The following is a 24,735-nucleotide window of genomic DNA, read 5'->3' as shown; positions in this document are numbered from 1 at the left end:
GAGAGAGAGTCATTTCCATTCCAAATACTCAAGCGCCACCTATCTTTAAATGGTCATCCATCCAATACAAGAGAGGCATTTCCTGGGCCAAATCTGCCTAAGGAAATTATACTCAAAACACACCGAAACAAACGAAAGAATCCAAGTCCATTATATCAACCCTCTTTGGAAATGAATGGAAAGCTGAAACAAATATTCCCCCTCTCACATTCCAGGAACCCATTCTACTTGGAGTCTAAGCAGTTGGAGGTTTGTACAACTTCTCCACCATCTTCCTATACTCTGCACGAGAGAGAGACAGATTCGATCAAGAAAAAGTCCATTTGAGAACTGGATTGCGTATAATTCAACATAGCGCAAAGGCAGACTAGACAGAGAAAAGAAGCTGACCTTCCTGATTGCTCCATAGCTGTGCTGCTTGGGTGTTCAAAGGCGAGCTTGTGTTTGGTTCTGTTAGATCCCAATTCAACCCGAACGAAAGAAAAAGAGTCAGGTCGCACAATTGAGAGATGAAACAAACTTGACTAAAAAGACTATAATCAAGACTCAAGTGGTTTTACTGTGGCACATTACCTCCAAGAAGACTCTGGATAGAGAGCAATATGGTTCTTACATCGTACGCAGAAGACCACTTGTCCTATAAAAAGCCCCACCACTCCCAATTAGCAATGAGCTCATCTTGTAGGAAACACTTAATCATATGCAGAATCGCAAACTCACCTGCAAAATGTCCAAGCAGATGTTGCCGTAGATGTCGACATTGGGGTGAAAGCAGGCGGTCTCGAACTTGACCTTCGGGGGCTTGAAAGGGTAGTCATTCGGGAAGGAGAGAGAGAGCTTGTACTCCGTCCCTTCGAACACCGTGTCTTTGCTTCCGGTGATCGTTCCTTTCCAGCAGAATATATTATCTTCCTCTGGGAATGCAGAGATCCCGGGATCGCCGCTCATCTGCGCATTCAACACGCCGATCCCAATCAAAAACCCAATAATTCATGACGAACTCAAGATCCTAACTAGTCATTGAACCCTAGATTCTTCTTGACTGCGAGATAAGTTCGATCCGCAACCAATAAAGAAAGAATGCTAATTTCTCATTCGTGCGACATGTTAGTAGCTTCGACAGCCATTGAAAGACCCCATTAACCAGCGAAATCTCTTCCCTCCATACACGTTCCTTAGAGTGCAAGAAGAAATACAGAAATCTAATAGAAAGGAGATGGGTGATGATATCTTACCATTAAAGACATCAATTCAGATTGCAACCTGTTTGATCCAGCGAAAGAAACAAAGCAAAAAGCAATCAGAACACAATCCGGGCCCAAAACGCCGATCCCAGCAGGAAAAAAACCGAAAAGAGAAACGAAATTTAGGGTTTTGCGATCGGGGTGGACCTCTTGAGCACGGACTGGGTGTCGACGCTCTTCGCCGCCGGGAGCGGCTGCTTGGAAGGCGGCGCGGCGGCCGGCGTGTTGCCCTGGTACCTCTCCTGCGGAGTCTCGGCGTAGCTGTTGACGGCGGCCATTGCTTCCTTCTACCCTCTTCTCTTCGTTCGTTCCCGGATTCGCCGATCGCGACGGAGTGCCGAAAGATGCGGCACGCGAGCGAGAGCACGAGGCCCGGATCAGAAGGCGAATTCGGCCCCGAAAAGGAAATTACAGAGCAGGAGGAAGAAGTAGAGAGATGGGGTTTCTTCTTTTGGGGTTTCCTCCACTCTCTCTCTCTCTATCTCTTCTTCTTGATGAGAGAGAAATCAGCGGAGCGTAGAGAGAGAGAGAGAGAGAGAGAGAGAGAGAGATCGAAGGCGAGACGAGTGAACAGGGGAGGAAGGAGAAGGGGCGGAGCTCTGCGAGATTTAAGAATGATTTTGGCAGAGGAGGAAGGGGCGGTGGGATTTATTTGATTTTTTGAAAAAAAATATGACCGTTGCACTACAGGGCGGCCGTGCGAACAAGCAAGGTAGGTTTCTTCTCCCCTCAGTTTCCTCGCTTCCTTTTCAAACGGCTAGTTTTTTTTGACGTTCCGAGTAGTAGTTGTTCGGGCTTTCCCATTTCGTGTTTGACTTACCTAATCCGGTTTTATTCTCCTTCTTTTTATTTTGTTGAAATCCATATCTTTGTTGTCTTGACTATTGATATAATTATTTTGAATATTATGGTGATACAAATGTGCATTCTTTCATATGTATGCTATATATGGGGGAGGAGGGAGAAGAAAATTAGAGCCAAAAGTATTTAAAATTTTGACTTCTCCCTCCTGTTTTGCAAAGATCTGTGATTTTTTATTTCAATTTTCCATCCCAACATTTGAATTCCCTCATTTACACTCAAATTTCAAACATATAGCATCCGGCCTATCATGATGGAGGTGATGTGATTGAATTGAAATTATGAACGAAGAGTTTCGAGTTTATCAATGATCGTTAGGATGTCGCACTTAGACGCATTTTCTTTATGGCAAAGGATTCTACACGCATCATCCCTCCACAGATATTCATAAAGACTTTTTCCAATGGGGAACCTCTTCTGTCCATTCATCCCAGTTGAGTTAAACTTCAACATCCCTAGGCCTTTTCCCTTATGTGAGGCCAAGTGAACTCTCCTGGTGAAAATCTGTAAGGCAAGAACCCAGCCCCCAACCTCTTACTAGCATAATCGCGAGAATGACTTCGCCAATAGGACGGCATGCTAGGTGGGTTGGCGTCATAACAGCGAGGACCGGAGATTAAACGGCTAAAAAACTCATTTCTAAGAGATGAGATCCTTTCATTCTTTTCTGTTTTGACTTTTATATTCACGCTTGTTTTCTTTGAGTTCGAAGATAATTCTCGTTTCGAGTAAGCTATAGAATAGGACTGAGTAGAATCTACTGCTGGTGCAGGCTAATGTCTCTAGGGTAAGACAGAAGAAGGTCCTGCGGTTAAATTAAGGATGACCCAATCGTACAAAACATACTAAAAGCCTTCATTGCCCTGAAACTTCCCACTAAATTTGAACTCAATAGAGTGCTTGAACAATGAACATTGTTACAACACCTTCAATTTACAGGTATGCTTCACCGATTCATCTAATCACCCGTGAAATTCGTTGGAAGAAAACAGGGCACATGCTTATACTAAATTTGATAACCTCCCTCATCCATTCGGGAGCGATTCTCTCGTAGGTTCCCAGCGATAGCACGCTGTACATCAACTCTACATCCCCTCCAGACGCTCCAGACGCTCCATTGGCCCAGGTGAGACTGAATGAATAGCCTGTTGGAAAAACAAGAATAAGGATTTTAGTGGGGCGATAACCATTTGGATTTATGACAACAGGTCAATAAGTGCCACAGATACCGAAGAAGTAACATAAATGCTCGAGTTTATCTCCGAGATCACATCCACCGTAGATGATTCACTCACTTTATTCCATTCAACTTGCTATTTCAAAGCCCTCTGCAGGAGGGATGCTACCCTAATGCGCCTGATCTGATCCTGAATACACGGATTCTATTCAAATTGCTATTTCAAAGCCATCCGCAGGAGAGATGCTACCTAATGCACCGGATCTAATCCCAAATCCTTCCCTAGTTCTTGTAAAAGAAACCACCTCTGATACACATGCACTAGTTGAGTTCATAAAACATCCATGACAACGAAGAGCACATTTGCACAGCATGGACACGCAGATGCTTGTCTGGATTAATATATTTCGTACCAATGATTAAAGTAAATTGAGCAAGAAAATACTCTCGAAAGTAAAAAAAACTGAAGAAACAAGTAGTATAAGCTGTCTTAGTTCAAAAGGAAACACATGTCTTCACAGCATAAGAATTACCGCTTGATTCATGGAGTGCTACGAGGCAAAATTTTCCAGTTTGATTGCCAATTGAAAATTTCATACCAAGTATGTACTGAATTAGGGCTTGAAACATGCACTCCAATGTTGAACTGCCACTCACTCCACCACCTACAAAAACATAAGCAATGAAAATACAGTTTTCAACTAGAATAGTGAAGGCTTTGAATCTGAAACATACCTGATTTTTCATCTGTTCTTACGCAGCACCCTGGCTGTATAGTTACCCCAAACACGTCAGAAAAGATAAAGAACCAGGTATCTAGAAAAGGCAATAAGGTTATCATATACCTGATGAGCATCTTGAACGGCTCCGCGGGGCACAACATCCCCATGAAACTCTTCCTCTAAACCTAGAAGCTGAGAATTCTCTTGAACATCAGTATGAGGCCTAACTGCATTACTAGTATCAGTCTCAGAATGCCTCCTACGCTTTCTTCTTGATGATTGATAAGAGCCATGAGGCATGTCTGATTTTGGCTGTTCACCTTCAGGCGTACGCAGCTGTTTATCATCATTTCCCCCCTGATCTTGGATGAAGGTAGGGTCCCTGTCTAGCAGCCTGCGGAGTCTGGCAACTTCTTCAGAAAGTTCTTTATCTGCCACAAAAATAGAACCACTAAATACAGAACCACTCTGGCTAATCATTCTTGAAGTCTAGCATATCTGTTACAGAACAACCCGATAAAGATGCAAGAATGCAGTAAATCAAATAGAAAGGAACATAAGAGCTATTCATATTCATATGGGCAGCAACAAGATTAAAAAAGCGCTTCTTCAGTCTCCACACATAAAGCATTCATAATGACTCAAAATCTACACAAGCAATGATACTTGGACATGCAAAGTAGACGAATTGTGCAAATAATGAAGTAGAACCCTGCAAACCAAACTTAGCACCGCTATGAAGCATCAATAGAAATGGGAGTTTTAACATATGAGGAACATTTTGCAACCTCATAATTCGATGCTATGCCTAATGTGCAACTGTAGTAACACATAAAACTGAAGTCGACCTGAATAATAACTGAAACACAAGAATCTGACATGTTATGGAGATGGATCAGTCAGTCAATGGAGGGGGGGAGGCAAACATAGTAGGAGACAGCAAAAGGGCAAACATGTAAGACCCAGTGCAAAGTGGGAATTCACAGAGCGTACTAGAATACTTCAGTAAATGCTTAAAAATGCCATCTTTCAATCTACCCGGGACACTAGCAAGGGAGTTTCTACAGTGAAGAACGATGAAACCAGCCTACATCCAACAGATTGTGTCACATAAGAGTTCGTAATCACTTACTCTTCTGGATTTCTTCAATCAAAAGCTTTTGGTTTTCCATACTGGACTCGTCCACATTCGATCTGTCACGCGTTAAGATACACTGATATCATGTTACTCTCAACTCCAGCATAAATTGGAAATTCGACATGCCCAGAAATCTAGAAAGGAAGAATCTTTAGAATACCCTGTAGCAGCCGCCAATTCATCGATTTTCGCACGCAAATTGTCATTCTCATCCCTCAAGTGCTGTATCAACTCCTCTGCAGCTGAATCACAGAAAATCCCAAATCTTTCTCTTAAAAAAAAAAAAAATCACAAAATTATTTGGGAGACGGAGAGGGAGAGAGAGAGAGCACACTAACCAGTCATGTAATTCATGAACTTCAGTTCTTGCTCCTTGTTGACATCCTCCAAGGCGCTGAATTTCTTCGCCTAGCGACCGGGAAGAAATCCCAAACCGGCAAGAGAAACAGGAAACCGAAATTGAGGGCAATGCCAGAGCCGACACCGTCATCTCAGACGACGACGATCCGGGAAAACGCAGCAGGGGGAAAGAAAATGGGGGGGCACGGAAGAAGGTAGTACCTTGAGCTTGGTGTACTTGTCGTACAGCTTAGCGTACAGAGGCTCCATCTTCGCGACGCGAGGCGAGGAGAGGAGTACGGAGGAGCGGGAAAACCCTAACTTCCGAACCGATTCGAGAGGAGGAAGACGACGGCGGGAGAAGAAGCTTCTCGCGCGACCGCCGAGGGGAATTCGGAACGCGGCGAGGCGTCGCTGCGGGACGGACGGCGGAGGCGCGGCGATCTTCTCTCTGGTCTCGCCGGCGAGAGGAGGAGCCAAAAGTTCGAATTTCGAAGACGAGGCAACGTTTTCTACGGCCGGCTTTTTTTCTCTTTTAAGTTTTCACCGCCGATGTGGTCCTTCAAACGGCGTGGGGACGCTGCGATTCACCGAACGACTCCTGCTGCGTTAAATTATCTTATTGAAGAAAAAAGAAGAAGAAGAAAAAACACTACCGGAGTGCCAGCATTTTGGTGTGAATAAACTACTCGATTCTGAGGGGGATTGCCAATCTTGGATCTTTGTACATTTCATTAGCCATGTGAAACACTCGTGATAATACCCTACAGATCGCCGATGCTGCTCATTAGTGCCCATTGCCCCCTTTCCTTTTAGAAAAGTTCTTGAGTTTTCACAGGAGTCACGAACAAATTCATGCTTACATATTCCCAGCTCGATCTTGGAATGATCGAGTTTACTTTCACTTAAACTTTATTTATTTCGCGAAAAATAATTTCTGGGATATTACAAATCAAATGCGATAGTAATGTAAGGAGGCATAATATTCTAAATTAACTACGGCCTATACCAACATGAAAAGCGAGCTAATTTTCTTGGTGTTTGTCTCGTGGAAAACAAATAATTACCTATGTGTTTTATGTTTTATTTTTGAAAGATAAAACACATCAAACGGGGCAAGATATTCTAAATTAAGTGGTTTTGCTTACATTTATTACCAAAGTATTTTCAAAATTTGCAATATCATTTAAAAAAAAATTTGAAGATATAACTACTTTCCCAGTTTTGACTAGTTGATAAAAAAAATTGAGAGAAATTATCAAAAAAAATTTAAACCTAATATACCAATGTCAATTTATTCTTAAATATTTTAATTTAGTCAATTTAGTTTAAACTTTTTTGACAATAATGCCAATTGAGTCATTCCGCCAAGCATGATAAGCACCGATGTGGATAGTTTTAATATATTTTTAAAAATATTTTAAAATAATTTTTTATTTTCTTTTTCATTGAGGTTGACAAAGGTGTGAATGCCTTGAGGAGCAAAGAAGAAGAAGAAAACAGAAATCATTTTTTAAAAAATTACAAAAATTATTCATATTAGCATCGGCTATATTGCGTGAGATAACCGGTGTTAGAAGGTTTATAATTAAATCGACATCTATACAAACAAAAGTTGTAATACAAATTCAAGATGGGCTAATAGCGAGAGCAATCAGCCTGTAGGTGGATGGTGATATGGATACAGCAGCCTATAAACTCTTCCGTTAATCTCCTCGTCTCCACATTTTAAATTTTAAGAGATTTGACTAGAGCTAAGCCATCTCTATCTCTATGTTGCCCAAAACTCTGCCGCAAAACTAGTCATGGTGTCTAATGCCTATCCATCTCCGGAAGCCCTTTTGCAGGGAGGAGTCCGATGGAAAGTGCAATTCGAATTTTAAGAGCTATGTTTGTTTGGTTTTATTGATATATATCCCCTTTTAATCTGTTATCAATTACTTGAGAAAATTTATCGCTAATTTCGATGTCGCAATGGTAAGAAAGAGGAGGGCTTGTTTTATACTAAGATAGCTAATGTGACATCACATACATGTGAATTGGATGAGGCTTGATTTGATTCTTCGCTCGGCAAGCTATACAACTGTAAAATTTGGATCACCTAAAAAATCTGGGCTCAGGCTACACCAAATTTATTTGGTTAGTACGCAACTTCAACAAAAAAAAAAAAAAAAAAGACCTGAATTTTCCGACGTAGGGGCATAGTCAATTCGACTCAAAAGGGGGTAAAATGCGCCAAAATTTACTCGGGGCTTAATTCCTTAACCCCCATCATTCCACAACTGCGCCGGCGATAGCAAACTCACGGTGATGCTGCAAGCAACAGTGGCCCGCGACGCGCCGTCTCTCTGCTCATGCCTCAGCTCGTCAGTCGCGGGATCGTAGAACCAGAAGCTGTCCTCGTAGTTGAGTGCGATCTTCCGGCCACCACCGCAGCGCCGAACATTAAGGCTGTAGCGACTGCTCATCGGCAATGGCGGGACCAGCCGGACACTGTACTCCTTCGTCCACCGCCCGCTCTCCTCCTCCCTCACCCACACGTCCACGCTCTCCTCGCCCAAGCAGTCGACGAGCCCCAGAACTCCCTGGAGTTCCACTAGGTAGGGGTCTCGAAACCCTTCCGGGCATGGAGTCGGCGCGAACTCTTCCTTCGCGAGGTCGAATGACGAGATCCCGACAGCAAGGCCTGCTCCGAGGTCCGTCCAGTGGATTGATCCAGCGGCGAACACGGGTTCTTCGAGGAGGAGGTTGGGAGGGGCGCTGGCTACTTTCCTCCACGACCAGGAGCCCTGATCAAGGACCTCCGCCCTGAATGCGAGGACTGCGCCGTCCCTCAGGTAGCTCAGGCGCACGATCTTGTACCGGCCGGTCAGGCGGCTCGCCCCGACTCCGACACTGAACGGGCGCCACCGTTCACGCAATGGGTCGACGCCCGGCAGCAAGACGACTTCTCGTGTCAGAGGGTTGAGGACATAGCTTGCGCGGTCGTAGAAGTCGTGGAAGCAGAGCAGCCCGTGACATGAAGATCCAACTCCGTGGAGCCACGACGAAGATTCGGGGAGCGAAGTCACCAGGAACTTGTCGTCCACCACGATGCGGGGCTCCGCACCGCCTCTCGGCTTCGAGAGCAGCAGAATTCTGGGACTCTCGACGGCGCTGGCGTGCTGCATGGCGGCGAAGTGCGGATGGTCGATGATGTGGCGCCAATCTCTGCAGACGGACCTGAGCCTGAGGAGCGATACTGTGGGTAGGCGAGATAGGATGTTGCGGAGGAGAGGGATTGAGTTCATCGTTGGTGCTTCACACCGAGAAGAAGATGAAGGAGAAGAAGGCGTGTCGCCCAAGATTGGCGAGGACATTGAGGAAGATCTGTTCTGGTTTGATTACACCATCGCGAATCTAGAGCGCCTCTTAACTTCCTCGATATAGAAATTGACTAGGACTAGGACTAGGACTAGGGCTAGGCCGTGAGATTTATCTACAAGCAAATGAGAGATACGCATTCAAATTTCTATTGCCAAAGATATATAGAAATGTTATGAAATACATGAATGAACAGAATACATGAATGAATATTCATTATATTCATCTTATCTAATGTACTTATTATGGTACATTTATATCATATATTCTAAGTACATCTCCCTATACAATGAACGTTCATCTCCCTTATCCAGTACATCTATCATTTGATACATTGATATTAATGATAAGTACATTTTTGTTCTCCTAATGTACTTGTTCTCCTATAAATAATTAGTACAACAACACAGAAACACAACAGTGAGATACTAGAAATAAAGCTCTCTCTCAATCTCTTCTCTATTATATATTCGCAACACAATATTTTACAACATGTTATCAGCACGAAGATCTACCGACTGAGTAAGTAATTTTTGTAAGGTGGGTATTCTTTTTATTGATCAACTTATACTTCATCTTCTTCTATCAATTCTTCATTTTTATTTTTATTGGCCCGAAACCAAATTTCAAATCTAAAAGTATCATTCTGCTCCTGAAGTAGCGATGGATATTTGGAAATTCTTTTAATTAATTTAAGGATTTAATTTTGTAAGGATTATGGCAAATATTGAAAAGCCCAAATTCCACATCCTGGAAGTGAGTGGAAAGAATTATCTATCTTGGTGCCTTGACATGAAAATGCACCTCCAAGGATAAGGTCTCTCTAATACAATTACAGAGGATGGAACCTCAAATGAAAAGGATAAAGCAAATGTGCTGATTTTTATTCGCCGTCATTTGCATGAGAACTTACAGACTCAATATTTATCCGTTCGAGACTCGCATATCTTGTGGAGGAGGTTGAATGATAGGTATGATTATATCAAAACGGTTATCCTCCCTCAAGCACAATATGATTGGCAAAATCTCAGATTGCAAGATTTTAAATCAGTGTTTGACTATAATTCTATTTTATTTGATATCGTTTCTTGGCTTGAGTTATGCGGTATCAAACTCGCTGATGCGGAATTGCTTGAGAAATTATTGTATTGCAACAGCAATACCGGCAATGTCAGTTTGTCACATATTCTGAATTAATTTTTGTGCTTTTTACTGCCGAGCAAACTAATGAATTGCTGTTAAAAAATCATGATCTTAGACTTGCTAGCTCAAAAGCATTGCCTGAAGCACATGCTAACTTTGAGAAAAATACTAGCCATTTTAAGGACTATAAGCGCATGCAATAACATAATCCTAGAAGGGATGGCAAGAAATTTAACCGCCTCAAACTTTTGGCCTGAATCATGGCAAAGAAAATAAGTAAAAGAAAGTGATTAATGAAAGTATTTGTCATCGCTGTGGCATGACTAGGCACTGGTCATGTACTGTCGTACGCCAAAACATTTTGTTGACCTATATCAGGCATCTTTAAAGAATACGGGCAAGCGTGGTGAATCTCATGCCATTGAAATCAATCATACTGCCATAACCACTGTTGATGCCAATAATATCTTCGTTGGTGGGACTCCTCTTGCTCCTAAAGTAGCAAATACATCATTGGATGTCTCTGATTTCTTTGAGGACCTCTGATTACTTTGATGAATTAGATTGGTGGATGATAATTTGAACTTTGAATTTTATGTTGTTTCGCTTTAAATGTATTACTTTTTTATTGTTCTTTATGAAATACTTATGAACCTTATATAATATTTATTTTTGAAATTTTATTCAACTATATAACTAATATGCAACTTTTATGATACTTGACATGTGAAGTTATCAATATAAATGCAAATGGAAAATACCGAGAAAAAGGAAGATGTTTGTTTGCTTGATAGTGCAACAACACATACTATATTTTGTAGTAGACACTTTTTCTTCTCAAGTATGACATTGCGTAAGGCACAAATCCATACAATATCAGGTCATGTTCCAATTATTGATGGTTTTTGGAATGTTACAATTATTTTGCCAAATGGCACAATCCTGCATATTGAGAATGCGTTTTTAAGCATTCGATCAAAAAGGAATCTGCTCAGTTTCAAAGATGTACGCTATAATGGGTACCATATTGAGACTATTTATGAGCAAGATAAGGAATATATTGGCATTTCCTCTTATAAGATGGGCCTAAAGACCATCCATGAGAAGCTAGAAACTTTTTTTATGGGTTTGTATTGTGTCATGATTAAGGCCGTTGAAACCTACGCCACCACATCCTAGAGATTGGTAAGCGTTGATCAGTTTGGATTGTGGCATGATTGCCTTGGTCATCCTAGCGCTTCAATGATGCGTAGGATAATTCAAAATACAAAAGGCCACCCTTTAAATGATATAAAGGTATTGCTGTCCAAAGATTATAATTGTGAGGCTTGCTCACAGAGAAAACTCATTATCAAACCTTCTATAACAAAGGTTAATCTTGAATCTCCTTTATTCTTGCAAAGAATTTATGGTGATATTTGTGGACCAATACAACCACCAAGTTGACCATTTCAATATTTTATGGTATTAGTGGACGCATCCTTGGTCTTATGTTTGCCTATTATCTACGCGCAATGTCACATTTGCGCATTTACTTGCGCACTTGAAGTGTGGTATACAATAGGATCAAAAGATATTATCCCTTGAAAATGAAGGGGAAAGAATCAGGAATTTGCTCCAGAAACGCCTGGCGTTGTGCTTGCTCTCAAAGAGCTTATTGCCCTTGAAGAGGCGCAAACCCATGAAAGGAGCACTAGCCCCGAGAATATTGAGAATTCCATTACATATTGTAATGAAATTTGGAATTGGAATGAAATCATCATTGATGATGCTTTTGCATTGGATGATGATTGTGAGCTGCAATTTATTATTGAATGTCGTCAAAGGCAAGATTGGCCTAAGTGGGAGGAAGCAATTAAAGCTGAATTAGCTTCCCTAACTAAACGAGAGGTTTTTGGACTTGTAACTCGTATCCCCGATAATGTAAAGCCCGTTGGATATAAATGGGTATTTATCCGAAAACGAAATGAGAAAAATGAGGTTGTTAGGTATAAAGCTCGACTCGTTGCCCAAGAATTCTCCCAGAGACCTGTGATTGATTATAATGAGACATATTCACTTGTGATGAATATGATTACATTTCGTTTTATCATTAGCCTAGCAATCTTTGAAAGATTGGAAATGCATCTTATGGACGTTGTGACGGCATATCTATATGGCTCATTAGACTCTGATATTTATATGAAAATTCCTGAGGGATTCAAAATGCCTGAAGCATGCACCCCCGCAATTTATTCTCAATAAAATTGCAAAGATCCTTGTACGAGTTAAAGCAATCCGGTCGCACGTGGTATCAACGCTAAGTGAGTACCTAATTAAAGAAAGGTACAAGAATGATCATATCTGCCCATGCGTGTTTATTAAGAAATTAGAAACCGGATTTGCTATTATAGTAGTTTATATCGACAATATAAATTTAATTGGAACTCCAGAAGAGTTAGCTGAAACTGCTGAATATTTGAAAATTGAGTTTGGAGTTAAAGATTTGGGTAAAACCAAACTTTGTCTTGGTCTAGAGCTTGAGCGTAAAGCAAATGGAATAATCGTCCATCAATCAGTATATGTTGAAAAATTGCTTAAACGTTTCAACATGGACAAAGCTCACCCATTGAGCAGCCTTATGGTTGTAAGGTCTCTAGATCCCCAAAAGGACCCATTTCGTCCTAAAGAATATGATGAAGAGATACTTGGTCTTGAAGTACCATATCTCAATGCAATTGGGGCTTTGATGTACTTTTGGCACAATGTACGAGACCAGATATCGCTTTTGCGGTAAATTTATTGGCACGTTTTAGTTATGAGCCAACTCGTAGACATTGGAATGGAGTTAAACATATTTTTCGTTATCTCCGAGGAATCACAGATTTGGGATTATATTATTCCAAGGATTCCCCTAACTCTGGTTTAGTTGGATATGCTGATGCTGGATATAGATCTGATCCACGTAAGGCTCGCTCTCAAACCGGGTATTTATTTTGTTATAACGGCACCGCTATTTTTTGGCGTTCTACGAAGCAATCGCTAGTAGCTACATCTTCTAACAACTTTGAGATTATTGCTTTATATGAAGCTGGAAGAGGATGTGTTTGGTTAAGATCCGTTATAACACATATTCGTAATTCTTGTTACTTAATACCGGTTACAAATTCTCCCACTATAATTTATGAAGATAATGCTGCTTGTGTTGCACAAGTTAGGGGAGGATATATCAAAGGTGATAGGACCAAGTATATCTTGCCGAAATTTTTCTATACTTATGAACTCCAAGAAAGTCGACAAATTGATGTTAAACAGATTCGATCCATAAATAATCTTGCAGATCTTTTTACCAAATCATTGTTAACATCAACTTTTGAGAAATTAGTATATGGCATTGGTATGCGGCGAGCTCACAAGATGCAAGATTGATTAGCCCCAGAAGTAGCTATATGGCTCAATTGAGGGGGAGATATTATGAACTATGTATTGTAGCATTAGATGCAAGAATGATTAGCCCCAGGAGTGGCTATATATGCATTACACTCTTTTTCTTTATGTCTGGTTTTTTCCCATAGGGTTTTTCTGGCTTAAAGTTTTCAACGAATATAATGAATATTCGTGCTCTGCACTCTTTTTCCCTTTTGTCCGGTTTTTATCCCACTGGATTTTTCCGGCTTAAGGTTTTTAATGAGACAGTATCATTCGATAGACAGTATCATTCGATGCATATTCGTAATGAATATGATGAATATTCAAGGGGGAGTGTTATGAAATACATGAATGAACAGAATACATAAATGGATATTCATTATATTCATCTTATCTAATGTACTTATTACGGTACATTTGTATCATATATTCTAAGTACATCTCCCTATATAATTAACGTTCATCTCCTCTATCCAGTACATGTATTATTTCATACATTGATATTAATGATAAGTACATTCTTGTTCTCCTATAAATAAGAGTTTAGTTTTGATGTACAACACAACAACACAACAACACAGAAACACGATAGTGAGATACTAGAAATAAAGCTCTCTCATCTTGCTTTCTCTATTATTTCTGGTGTTCACTTGCTTTATCTTCTCAATCTCTTTCTATTATATATTCGCAACACAATATTTTACAACAAGAAAAAAGGAATTTAAATTTTTATGACAAGTTATATATTATTAGGCATCTTTATCGAGAAGAGATCAATCTTAAAGCCAACTATTACACGATATGAGAATAATTGGTGCATTGAAAATTATAAAATATTCTTAATTAGTTTCTTAATTAGGCGCTCACTAACTTGTAGAATAATTAAATATTAAATTGCACTTTCATCTAACAACTTAAACTCTAAATATGATTTTTTTTTTACATTCTAAAAATCATTCGATGAATGTGTGGTTTAATATTTTTCTATTCTATCACTAACAAATTCAAGATTTATGAATAATATAGCCCTTGGACACTTATTAAGATACATTTATTTGAAATAGTTTAATTATTAAGATATTGATCCAACATAACACACATATGTGAATATATTGGCTTGTTTAATAAATGCTTCTAGTGAACGCTTTAGTAAAATTATATTGAGGATTTTGCACAGAGCCAATATCAAATAGTCCCAGCGAAGATTATCCTTAGAATTAATGTGCCACATAAGTATTGTGACCCAAGCTAAATGCAAACTAGTTACTTTGCTCATGCTTTGCGTAACCATGTGTTTATGCACACTTTTCAACCGTTTAACAACCTTATTATATACCACATGATGTAAGAGGGGACGAGACTTTGTTCAATGTTGATATTTGCATTTATCTAGAGTTATCACATTTTAAGGAGATTTAAGATTAGTATGAGGCATAAAAGGCCTTCTAATGTTATGTTTTCAAAGCATGTACTACATAAATAAAGAAAGTAATTATTTTAGCATACAATTTATGGAAGTTAAATTAGAAATACGTCCATTTAAAAAGCAAAAAAAAAAAAAAAAAAGAAGAGAAAATGCGCTTTGGTTAAACTAAGTTGAAATTTTTATTCCTTTTTCTTACTCAGAATCTTTGGCTAGTTTAAGATTAAAAGAAAATTGTGATTTTTTCTATTACTCTTCCTGAGCTATATGCATAACACATAACCCGGCAGGCGCATTGGTACATTTGCCACGCGTAAGTTAAAAAAAGAGAGCATTCACATTCATATTTCATTTTTGGAGTGCTGTGCTGACTGCTAATGCTAAGAAAGCCGAAGAGAACATGCGTAGTAAGTTTGCCTTGGATCGAAGAATCGTCCGTTTCTCCTTCCTGACCTCAATTTTCTGAAATTAAGTTTGATCTTAGCTCATGAAACTTGGCTCACTGCTCACTACGACTCGAGCTTCAGCGATAAAGGGAAATGGCGGCGTAGTCTTGGGGTCTGCTAGGTACCCCAGAAAACACGGAAGAGAGCGTCCTCGGCATTAAGAGTTCTTCAAGGATGATAAAGCCTCCTTTGTCGTGGCTGAGATGACGGCATCTGAAGCATTGGGCAAATAATAATATTTACCTGCAAATCAAACAGAGAACCCCAGTGAGATCGCTTCGGTTTACTTGCTGCAACAAGTCGTAATATTTTTACACAGGAAAAACCTTGCGCGACTCTGGCTATCTCCTTAGCGAAACCAGTGGAAACAAACTTGTTTTCTGTGTCAATTACGAGGAGCGACATCCCCGTTTTGTATATCTTCCCAGCCACTTCAAGGATTTCATCCTGAGAAGCCAAAATAAGAGAAGAAAATAACTTTCTCACCACCACTCTCGCAGCAATGCATCAAAGTGCACGAACTTCCTTAAGCCAAATAAAAAGGCAAAGGAAATGTCGCCTGGCGCCTCATCAGCAACGGCCAAGTATATCAGGAATTGAGAAAATAAAAATGCTGCGTGGAACTGCAACTTCCAAAATATAATGTCATTGGCATCATATGCCATATTCACATACAGAGCCGAAACTTTACCTTTAACTCTTGTGATGAGGGCCTTGGAGCATCATTAGCAGCAGCAGCTTCGGGGTCAGTGGATCTTTTCAGAGATATATTTGCTCTACCATCAGTTATGGCAACAATCATCACACGTCCAACATCACCACTCTTCTCTGCATTTAACCCAACCCTCACGGCCTAAGCAAATTAGAGTCTTTTTTAGATAAAAATCAATTATGTAAGATCCATTAGAGTGAGAGATGATTATTCAACAAGCGATAGGAACTGTAGTCACACAAGTTAAAAAAGCACACTAATAATTTCACCTAATAAGTTCATAATATTGAATGACACTGGAAGAGCATTAGATCTAGCTATCCATCTTCTCAGTTTACCAGGAGATCTGGCAAAGATGGTGCCTGGCCGCCATTCCATAAAGATCTTACTCGTACAAAAAGGAAGATTTTCCCTCAGAAATGACCAGAGGAACACTCGAGTAAAACAGAAAATGACCAGAAGCAGACGCTCCACATACCGTGGTAAGACCATGAGCCAGGGGAGAACCTCCACCACAGGGAAGTCTCTCAAGACGCTTTCTTGCCATCGAAATTGACCTGGAAGGAGGCAGGAGAACTTCTGCAGCATCTCCACGGAAAGGAATAATAGAGACCTAAACAACATCACCAGTAAAACAATTCAAAAAGGATTGTTAGAAAAACACTATACACCAAAAAACTTGTTGCGAGGTCAACCTTCAGCTTCCCCAAATGTCCTGGATGTTCAGGGAGAGACTCAAAACTAGTTTGCAAGTTCTCTGGGCATTTACGAAGAAATAGGTTTTTCACTGTCTGTGATATGCTACCTATATCTGTATCTTTTGCATACAGAGCAACACGGGAAAGACAGATCTTGAAATAAGGTTTGAAGAGAATCCTTCTGGTTTCTCCTATGCCTACAACAACTTTACCAACAAATGCCATCATTGTGGCTGTTACAATACGTGGTATGTCTTTGAAGTACGTCTTAATAAGGACAAAACTTTCCGCATATTTCAAGTGCTTCACATATTGCCATAAACATTGCCATAAACCCATTCCTCAGAGGCAAAGACCCTTTCATTTCACCTTCAATCCATCAAATCTTCCTTTCTTCCCAATTACTATAGTTTATTTATCTTTTTTTTATTCATTCTTTTGAGAAATTTCCTTCCACGCAGGCAACATAATAAGGGGCTCCTGTTAAATAAATACTACTTATTAGAAATACAAAACAAACAGTGACCTTTAAAAGCATGGAAATTGTAAACTTACAAGGCTTGCATGGACCTTATCAAGGTTAAGCACAACAAGTTGGATAAGTTAGAGTGCGTTACAATACGACATTTACAAACTTTCTGCAACACACCATAGCGGATTGAAATTTTTGTAGTGCTATCTCCATCATCAATAAAATCTCCTTGTTTCACACTGAAGTCTAAGATATAAGGAAGTTTTCTAGTAATAAAGCATGCAATCCTCATCTTCTAATTCATTGGTACTTATAATTTAAAAATGTTGCTGGCTGGATTTTTCTCTCTATTTTTTCCCCAGAAAGACCTCAGGCGCAATTTTTAGTGCTGTCAACAACTAGCTATGCTCAATAAGTATGATGTTGAGTCCAAATCCACATTAATTACCTGATCTCTGCTTGTATAGCTCTCAGCCAGCAACTTAAGGGCTGCACCTTTGGCATTCTGCATTCGGTTCAGAGCCATACTTCCACTTGCATCAACCACAAATATTACCTGCACAATGTTTAACGAAGTTCTATCAGCAAATAGCAGGATTGTCATGGCATATGGAAAATTCCATACATTATTTAATTTGCCAAAGCTGAGAATCCAACAAATTATTTGTACAACAGCAGTCAAGGACCCGATAAGATTAGATAACAAAGAGAACAACCAAAGATTTATCCTAGAATTACTGCAATCCCGTTGCAAGAGTAAAGGTTCAATACCAATGCTCCAGCTTTCCGAGCCATTCTTTTTGCCCTCATATCAGCTTTCTCTACATACACTTTCCTACTCTTATGGACATCCTTCATCCTGCGCAGCTTCTGATATGGTGCAGCCGCTCTTAGGGTAGCATCAACAGCTAACCTCTTCACCGGACCCTGAAAATGGACTACATTTAGAATTAAAAGATAGAAACAGCCTTCCCTAAAACTACAAAAAATGAGTCCGTCACTATGCTTTTAGCAAAGAGATGCTTAGTCATCCCCAACTTCCAAAAACTTTATGGGTAATTAACAGTGGATGGCAATTTAGACTAAGCCACTAAGTAGTACAGAGAAGAAAACAAACTTGAAGCAAGCTTCAGCACCATGCATACAAACTTAGCAAAGAGTGAGATTTTCCATAAGAATATTAAAGAGGCACACTAGTAACCTTTGGAAGCATGGGCTTGATATACCGGCCTCTATCCTCAGAAAATATAACATTCTTTGCTCGACCAGCCTTCCCTCGACGTCTCTGCGCTTGCTGAGCAAAGAAGAGGAGCTTCTCATCGACCAAACCACCTTCGGCATCAAAGATGAACTCCTCAGGTAGCTGTTCTTGCTGCTGTTCATTCTCTTCATCACTCTCATCCTGGTCACAAGGAGAACTGCATCTCTAGGTAAACCTATACAATAATTTTTTTTTACAATTATGCGATAATATAGGAAAAAAAAAACAGACCTCTTGATCTTCCTCTTCATTTTGCTCCTCCCCAGAATCCTGATTTTGCGGAGGAGGTGGTGGAGGAGGCTGTTGGTCATTTTGTTCTGGTGGGTTCTCACTAACAATTGAACGAGGAAGGATCACAAGCTCCACCTGTATTCCACAGCATATTATAGAAGAGATTTACACCTTGCTGCATAATGAAATTGCTGTGATAATTACAAGGGATAACTCATTCAATGAACTGCAAATGCATTTGCAGATGGCAACATATTTAGGATCTCATAAATACTAACTCTGAGAAATGAGGTGTTATTTCTTCTTAAGTAAATATTTTTTTTTGTGGGAGAACATCCTTGTGATCTTGAGCTAAATAGGCTATAATACTCTTATCCATATGAAACAGCGAGTCTTATAAACCTCTACTACACGCATCATAAGAAAACCCAGAATGAACTCATGGAAATGGGCCAAAAATTGATGCCAGTGAGGCAAAATCAACAGTTGAAATGAGCAGAAGAATTTCTTAAACTTTTTAAAGGCAATCTGATCTGCTTATGAAATAACCCATGCTTGTAAGTTCAAAGAATCAGAACGAAGTATTCTACAATAATGGACTGCGGAGAAACCAGGAATATAATGTGTTCAGATGGATACTCAACAGCTTTTTTAAGGTCATCCACGTTAACTTTTTCACGCCCTTCTAAAGCAGCCAAGCACTTTGCAACTCGGGCAGCATACAGCTCAGCTCTATGTCCCTGCAAAGGTTAAGAGATATTTCAGTGGGTATGCAGCATCGCCACTGAACAGATAGCTAACTCCATAACTCTTTTTGCCAGAACAGCAGAGTTCATATCTGATTTCACTTTCTAGGGAAAAGAAACTCGCATGTCTGCTGATGCAAAGAGGCCAATAGTGATTCACTTGTTTATTTCTCGCCGCCGTTTGTGCTGTAAAAGCCACATGATTTAGGTTCTTATTTCCAGGGAAATGGAGTTTCTATGACATCATCCAGCAACCTCCACCTACAACTACAAGTTTCCTGCATAAGTTATACAGCTTTTGTCTTTATTAGTTATCTGGATTAAGCATTTAATGCCATCTGCAACCTAAACACAAGAGATGGCAAATTAATAATGCAGAAAACTCAAAACTACAGGTTTTCTGAGAGGCATTACACATGAAAGAACACTTGTCAAACGATTATACAACACACAAAAAATCACCGGTAGTTCACAGCACATAAAGCCAATATCTAAACAAGGAAAACATACTTTTCTGAGGCTTCTAGTATGAGGTGGAAATAATTTCTTGGAAATCAGAAAAATGGCATTAGAAGCCTTCACCAAATTTAACAATTGAGAGGCTGCACTGCCAATTTGAGGAACTACAAGCATGGAAGAATCAGGCCATGGCCTTGTAGCCCAATGATATCACTGACTCTACTTGTTGAAGAAAAACAGTGTACCAGAATTAGTGTCATAAAAGGTGAAGGGTGAGGAGAAGCTGGAAGCATACTCTATGGAACTTTTCACTCTTTGTCTACACAAAGCCATCAGACTTACAATCCAAAAATACAGAAATATAATAAGCTAACAAAGAGTCCAGATGTAAGAACCTGACAACCACCTCGAAGGGCTTCCATCACTAAGTACTTCAACTGCTCTCTGCTGATTGTGACATCTTTCAGATACTCTCTAGCCAAAATGATCTAAATGTGATCCGAATACCAGTAGTTAATTAACAAGCATCTCATCTCAAAACAACGCTACTCAAATAAACAAATATATCAGTACTAAAGAGTATAATGACGAATATAGCTTCTCAATTGAGTAAAATAAGCACTGCTAGATCTAACAGGAGCTCATAAATTGGAGTAGAAATTTAATAAATCAATTATATCCACTTCACAAATGATAAGTAAGTGCAAGTATGTCCAAGACCACTGTAGATTCAATAAATTAAACCACATCAAGAGTGTTTCTAAGATCAACACACAAAGCGAAAGACAGGACTATCAAGCAATCTTTAGTTGATGTCTATAAGAAGAAAATTCCATTTCCCAAGTTACATCTCAAAATATAAATGTAAACATAGTTTCTGAACTTTGCCACCAATTACAAGGTGAATTATCCATAGCTCTTAGCATCTTCTATCCGCAAATCAATGTTGAAAGACTTGATGCATTACTTGTTCCACTGATTAATATCTCACATACAAAAAAATAAAATGAAATACCAACTTACAAATAAGTGCAGAAGGGGTAAAGAGGTAAGTAATGCATGCAATACTAGTTTACTGGATAATTTACCTGAGTCTTTGCATAGTCTGTTTCCTCCTCCACCATCTTAAAAACCTCATTAGTATGCTCCTGGAACTTGGTTGCAATATCAACTGCAGCAACACGATCTTCAAAGCTCATAGGAAGATCTGCGCTGCAGCAGAAGTGTGTTACTAGTGGAGAAAGGAGGACAAGTTAGAGAACAAGAGCAGAGGGTTTACCTCAAATTTATGGCAATGCGATCTAGAAGATGTTCTCGTACAGCACCCTCCTCCGGGTTATAAGTAGCAATTAGAAGCGGTTTGCATGGATGTTTAAAGCTTATTCCCTCTCTTTCCACTGTATTGACTCCTTCAGTCAAAACATTAAGAAGCAAATTACTAATACCCTCATCCAACAGATTGATCTCATCAACATACAAAACCCCTCGGTGGGCCTCAGCAAGAAGGCCAGGCTGGAAAACAGTTGTCCCTGTTTTGACAGATTCTTCAACATCAACAGACCCAAGGAGTCTGTCCTCTGTGACTCCAAGTGGAATCTGCAAGAGTGAAAAAGATTACGTAACACATAAAATTGTCTATTATCACATGACTCTTTCATAAAAATTACCTGAACAAAAGGAGATTTTATAATCTTTGTCCTCATATTACCAGCAGAATCATACTCTGCTCTATCAGAAAGTTCATCTTCCCACCTACAGAACTTAAGCAAAGCATTCATAATCTTAAGAAGATGTGTGCTACTATTAGAGCAACGATTAAAGAATAACTTTGTGAAATTAAAATAAAAATGTCAAACATATGCCTAGCAACATCATCAACAGCCTTCTAACAGTTATCACCACTTCCTTTGAAATTAACGGTTATAGAATAAGAATTTAACGTGTCTAGGTCTTCCGTTCTTGGTGGTACTAATTGAAATAAGGGAACATAATACAGTAGACGAACATAAAGGAAATCATTTTTTGATCTTTTTGGTAACCTTGTCGGTAACGGGTAACACAAACTACAAGCATCAATCATGACTGATAGCTATTCCCAATAGTAATCTAAAACCATTCACGGTCTTTCTCCTTCCATGATGTAACAGTATAGATCTACATCTAACATGTTTTTGGATAAATTCCAACTCAGAAGAAGATAATTTCTAATACATCAACTTACTCTTCTGGGCAGGATGGATCAGCATTTGCTATTGAACCAACAACTACTTCAATGGGTGGTAAAATAGCATGCAGTCCACGGGCCATTATTGTCTTGGCTGTTCCTCGTTTGCCACAGACGGCAATCCCTCCAATTTCCCGGTCAATGGCACCAAGCAACAAAGAAGTTTTAATTGCATCCTGAAAACAATAGAAAGACAACCACTTCTTACAAATGAGCTGTAAAGAATTACTTGACAGAACTACCAAATGATTTATACATTTCCACTGAATCTCAGAAAAAAAAAATAAAAAAATCAAAGAATTAAATGAGCATCCAAGCCAGAAAGATGAAAATTGCAATGCTACTACATCCATAAGAAAGTGCTAGCACAAAACTAGAAATAGCTGCAACAGTCAGTATCTCTCAACGAGCATGATGAAGCTAGTGGTCCTCAAATAAATCAAGGTGAAATTTCATCTTCAAGTACCTTTTTTTGTAGAGATAAAAGAATATATTAGCCTGCATTTCTAAAACAAAAGCACAACTGAGAGGAGCACTTAAAAACATAATTAATCAGATTACTGATCATATGCTTCCCAGAGTTTGAGCAAGTGACTTAAAAAGTATCAAACATTTTCTTTGGCCAAAATTTATCTGATTGTCTCCTCTATAACTTTTGTGTCTCCAGTTAACACTCTGCCTTTGTCCAGTTGTTGAGACATGATGTGCGAGTTTTAGATATCTTTCACTAATTTTGCCTCATTCTGACAAAATCAAGAAACACGCTAAATTCAATCAGTTCACAAATTTCCTCTAGTTTCAATAACAAGAAGGGAAGACAACATTCAATATCAAGGATGCACAACATGAATATGTTGTCTTCAATTTGATTTTTCAACTATCAAAAGGTCCAGATTCCAGCATCAAGTAGCTAATCATAAAAAACGAAATTGGAGAAAATGTTCCATAAAGAAATTCTGCATCTTATATTGTTCCAATTAGACGCTTCATTCAATTAAAGCATTTTCTCCCCGCCTAATATCTTTCATGATGAAGTTGCTAAATTTCTATCTATAGTTACACTTTCCAGATTCATCACCGGAATCACCAAAAACCATAGTTACCATCCATCAAATCCAGCAATCATAACCAGTCGCAAACTAAACAATTGAAGAGCACCAATCAGAATTCAGGCATGATTGCATCCCAGCCACTAATCTGGGGGCCAAAAAACAAAAACAAAAAACAATTCTCTAACTGACTCGTCATTTCTAAATTTCTAATCCATTCCGCCGTGTTCTTTCCTTTTCTCTCTAGCAATCTAAAATAGCAATCATATGAGAAGCAGCTACTTTCTTTTGCGTTGAATACTCCACAAAAGCCAGCGTTTCACAGTCACAGGCTACCTCAGACGGGAAAGCTTCCACTGCCGCAACAAGGACGACTTCAAATTCCCTATCTCTAACGCCAGCCACACAATCACATTACCACGTGAAACGACAATGCCAATGAACAATAACGAGCTCAATCCAGCCGATCCTCACTTCAAAATTCAAGCACGCCACAGAAACGCCGAAAGCGACTACTAACGAAGACACAGAGAAGAGCCGTTACTTGGCCAACAACGGCGGCGAGAGGGAAGTACTGCCTCCCGTAGGAAGACGAATCGGCCTCCGGCCCGTCGGCGGCGGCGAGGACCGCTCCGTTGCCGGAGTCGAGAGTCGCGGTCCCGGAAGAGGCGCGGACGACGCGGACGCGGACGCCGGCGCGGCCGCGGGAGCGATTCGGCTTCAGCGAGGAAGCGAGCGGGAGCACGCGCAGCTTGAAGGGAGGTATCAGAGAGGAATGGAGGTGGGAGAAGGAGGAAGTACATGGATGAGCATGATGAGCGGTTGGCGAAAACGCCATGGATGCGAGCGAGAGCGAGAGCGAGAGCGAGAGAGAGATTGCTTCCTTATCTGCTGCTGTGCTGCCTTTTATATTTGCGTGCAGTGCATTTCCTTTAGTCATTCCATGAAACTGTAGGCGAGAATTTTTCATTAGTTTAAACCAAAAATAACAAAACAGAAATAATGTTCCTTTTTCTTTTTTTAAACAGAAATCGATAAAATGGTTCTTGAACTTTAATTCAATTCGCAATATCATCTCTGAATTTTTAATTTATTCAAAATGGTTCTTAAAACATTAATAAATATTTAATGTGGTCATTTCGTTTGCTCAAATAAGAAATTGGACGTTATCTGATTACGTGAATTGTCGGAATTTATAAAACTGATAAATTAATGTGTTCATCTTTTTATCCATCTATTTTAGAATATGACAAAAAAATTGGCGCATTAACATGTTTATCATTATTTGATAATGCATACTATTGTATCATCTTACTTGAATAATTTGCATGTAACTCTTTTTCGTTATCTACCGTTCAAACATAACGAATTAAAAGCCACATCACTAGATTTTGTAAATGTGAGTTAATTGACGAAATCAAACACTATCATACAGTTTAAGGATTAGATTAAACACTTAAGAAAAATCCAAGTACCATATTAAATAAATTAAAAGTTTCAAAGACGACATTATATATTAGATCAAAAGTTGAATGCCTATTTCCGTCATTTTCACTAACGGGAATATTTTCACATTGCTTAGCACTAAAAGCAATTCTCTCCATTAAAATAAAATTGTT

At 39.5% G+C, this 24,735-nt stretch overlaps 4 protein-coding genes across 5 annotated transcripts; all 4 read right to left on the bottom strand.

Annotated features, from left to right (window-relative positions):
- LOC104421489 (ubiquitin-conjugating enzyme E2 20) lies at nucleotides 1-1,866 on the bottom strand. The gene is made up of 6 exons (XM_010033452.3): nucleotides 1,392-1,866; nucleotides 1,236-1,263; nucleotides 721-948; nucleotides 574-637; nucleotides 391-450; nucleotides 1-282 (listed from the first exon to the last, which is right to left on the bottom strand). The coding sequence occupies exons 1-6, from the start codon at nucleotides 1,520-1,522 to the stop codon at nucleotides 236-238; spliced, it is 558 nt and encodes a 185-aa protein (XP_010031754.1). The 5' UTR covers nucleotides 1,523-1,866; the 3' UTR covers nucleotides 1-235.
- Nucleotides 1,867-2,939: 1,073 nt separating this feature from the next.
- Nucleotides 2,940-6,252, bottom strand: LOC104421487. The gene is made up of 8 exons (XM_010033451.3): nucleotides 5,704-6,252; nucleotides 5,481-5,550; nucleotides 5,303-5,384; nucleotides 5,137-5,198; nucleotides 4,128-4,435; nucleotides 4,018-4,051; nucleotides 3,816-3,947; nucleotides 2,940-3,250 (listed from the first exon to the last, which is right to left on the bottom strand). Exons 1-8 carry the CDS (start codon nucleotides 5,749-5,751, stop codon nucleotides 3,060-3,062), a joined length of 927 nt encoding a protein of 308 aa, XP_010031753.2. The 5' UTR covers nucleotides 5,752-6,252; the 3' UTR covers nucleotides 2,940-3,059.
- A 1,490-nt stretch (nucleotides 6,253-7,742) lies between these two features.
- LOC104423481 (F-box/kelch-repeat protein At3g23880-like) lies at nucleotides 7,743-8,651 on the bottom strand. The gene has a single exon (XM_010035968.2). The coding sequence runs from the start codon at nucleotides 8,649-8,651 to the stop codon at nucleotides 7,743-7,745; it is 909 nt and encodes a 302-aa protein (XP_010034270.2).
- Nucleotides 8,652-15,136: 6,485 nt separating this feature from the next.
- Nucleotides 15,137-23,989, bottom strand: LOC104421486 (magnesium-chelatase subunit ChlD, chloroplastic). Of its 2 annotated transcripts, XM_010033448.3 has the most exons (15): nucleotides 23,661-23,987; nucleotides 22,065-22,243; nucleotides 21,511-21,595; nucleotides 21,123-21,439; nucleotides 20,932-21,055; nucleotides 20,239-20,331; nucleotides 19,283-19,378; nucleotides 18,639-18,773; nucleotides 18,348-18,548; nucleotides 17,918-18,073; nucleotides 17,595-17,702; nucleotides 16,455-16,589; nucleotides 15,956-16,117; nucleotides 15,591-15,711; nucleotides 15,137-15,507 (listed from the first exon to the last, which is right to left on the bottom strand). In XM_010033448.3, the coding sequence occupies exons 1-15, from the start codon at nucleotides 23,952-23,954 to the stop codon at nucleotides 15,422-15,424; spliced, it is 2,292 nt and encodes a 763-aa protein (XP_010031750.2). In that variant the 5' UTR covers nucleotides 23,955-23,987; the 3' UTR covers nucleotides 15,137-15,421. The 2 variants fall into 2 exon arrangements, 1 of the variants encoding a protein (XP_010031750.2); XR_005547102.1 differs by lacking the exon at nucleotides 15,137-15,507 and having other exon boundaries at nucleotides 15,956-16,092; nucleotides 23,661-23,989.
- Nucleotides 23,990-24,735: the final 746 nt, after the last annotated feature.

This window comes from Eucalyptus grandis, chromosome 10 (assembly GCF_016545825.1).
Source record: "Eucalyptus grandis isolate ANBG69807.140 chromosome 10, ASM1654582v1, whole genome shotgun sequence".
Taxonomy (NCBI): domain Eukaryota; kingdom Viridiplantae; phylum Streptophyta; class Magnoliopsida; order Myrtales; family Myrtaceae; genus Eucalyptus; species Eucalyptus grandis.
Note: the sequence above shows the minus strand (reverse complement) of the source record. Positions and strands in the feature narration are given on the sequence as shown.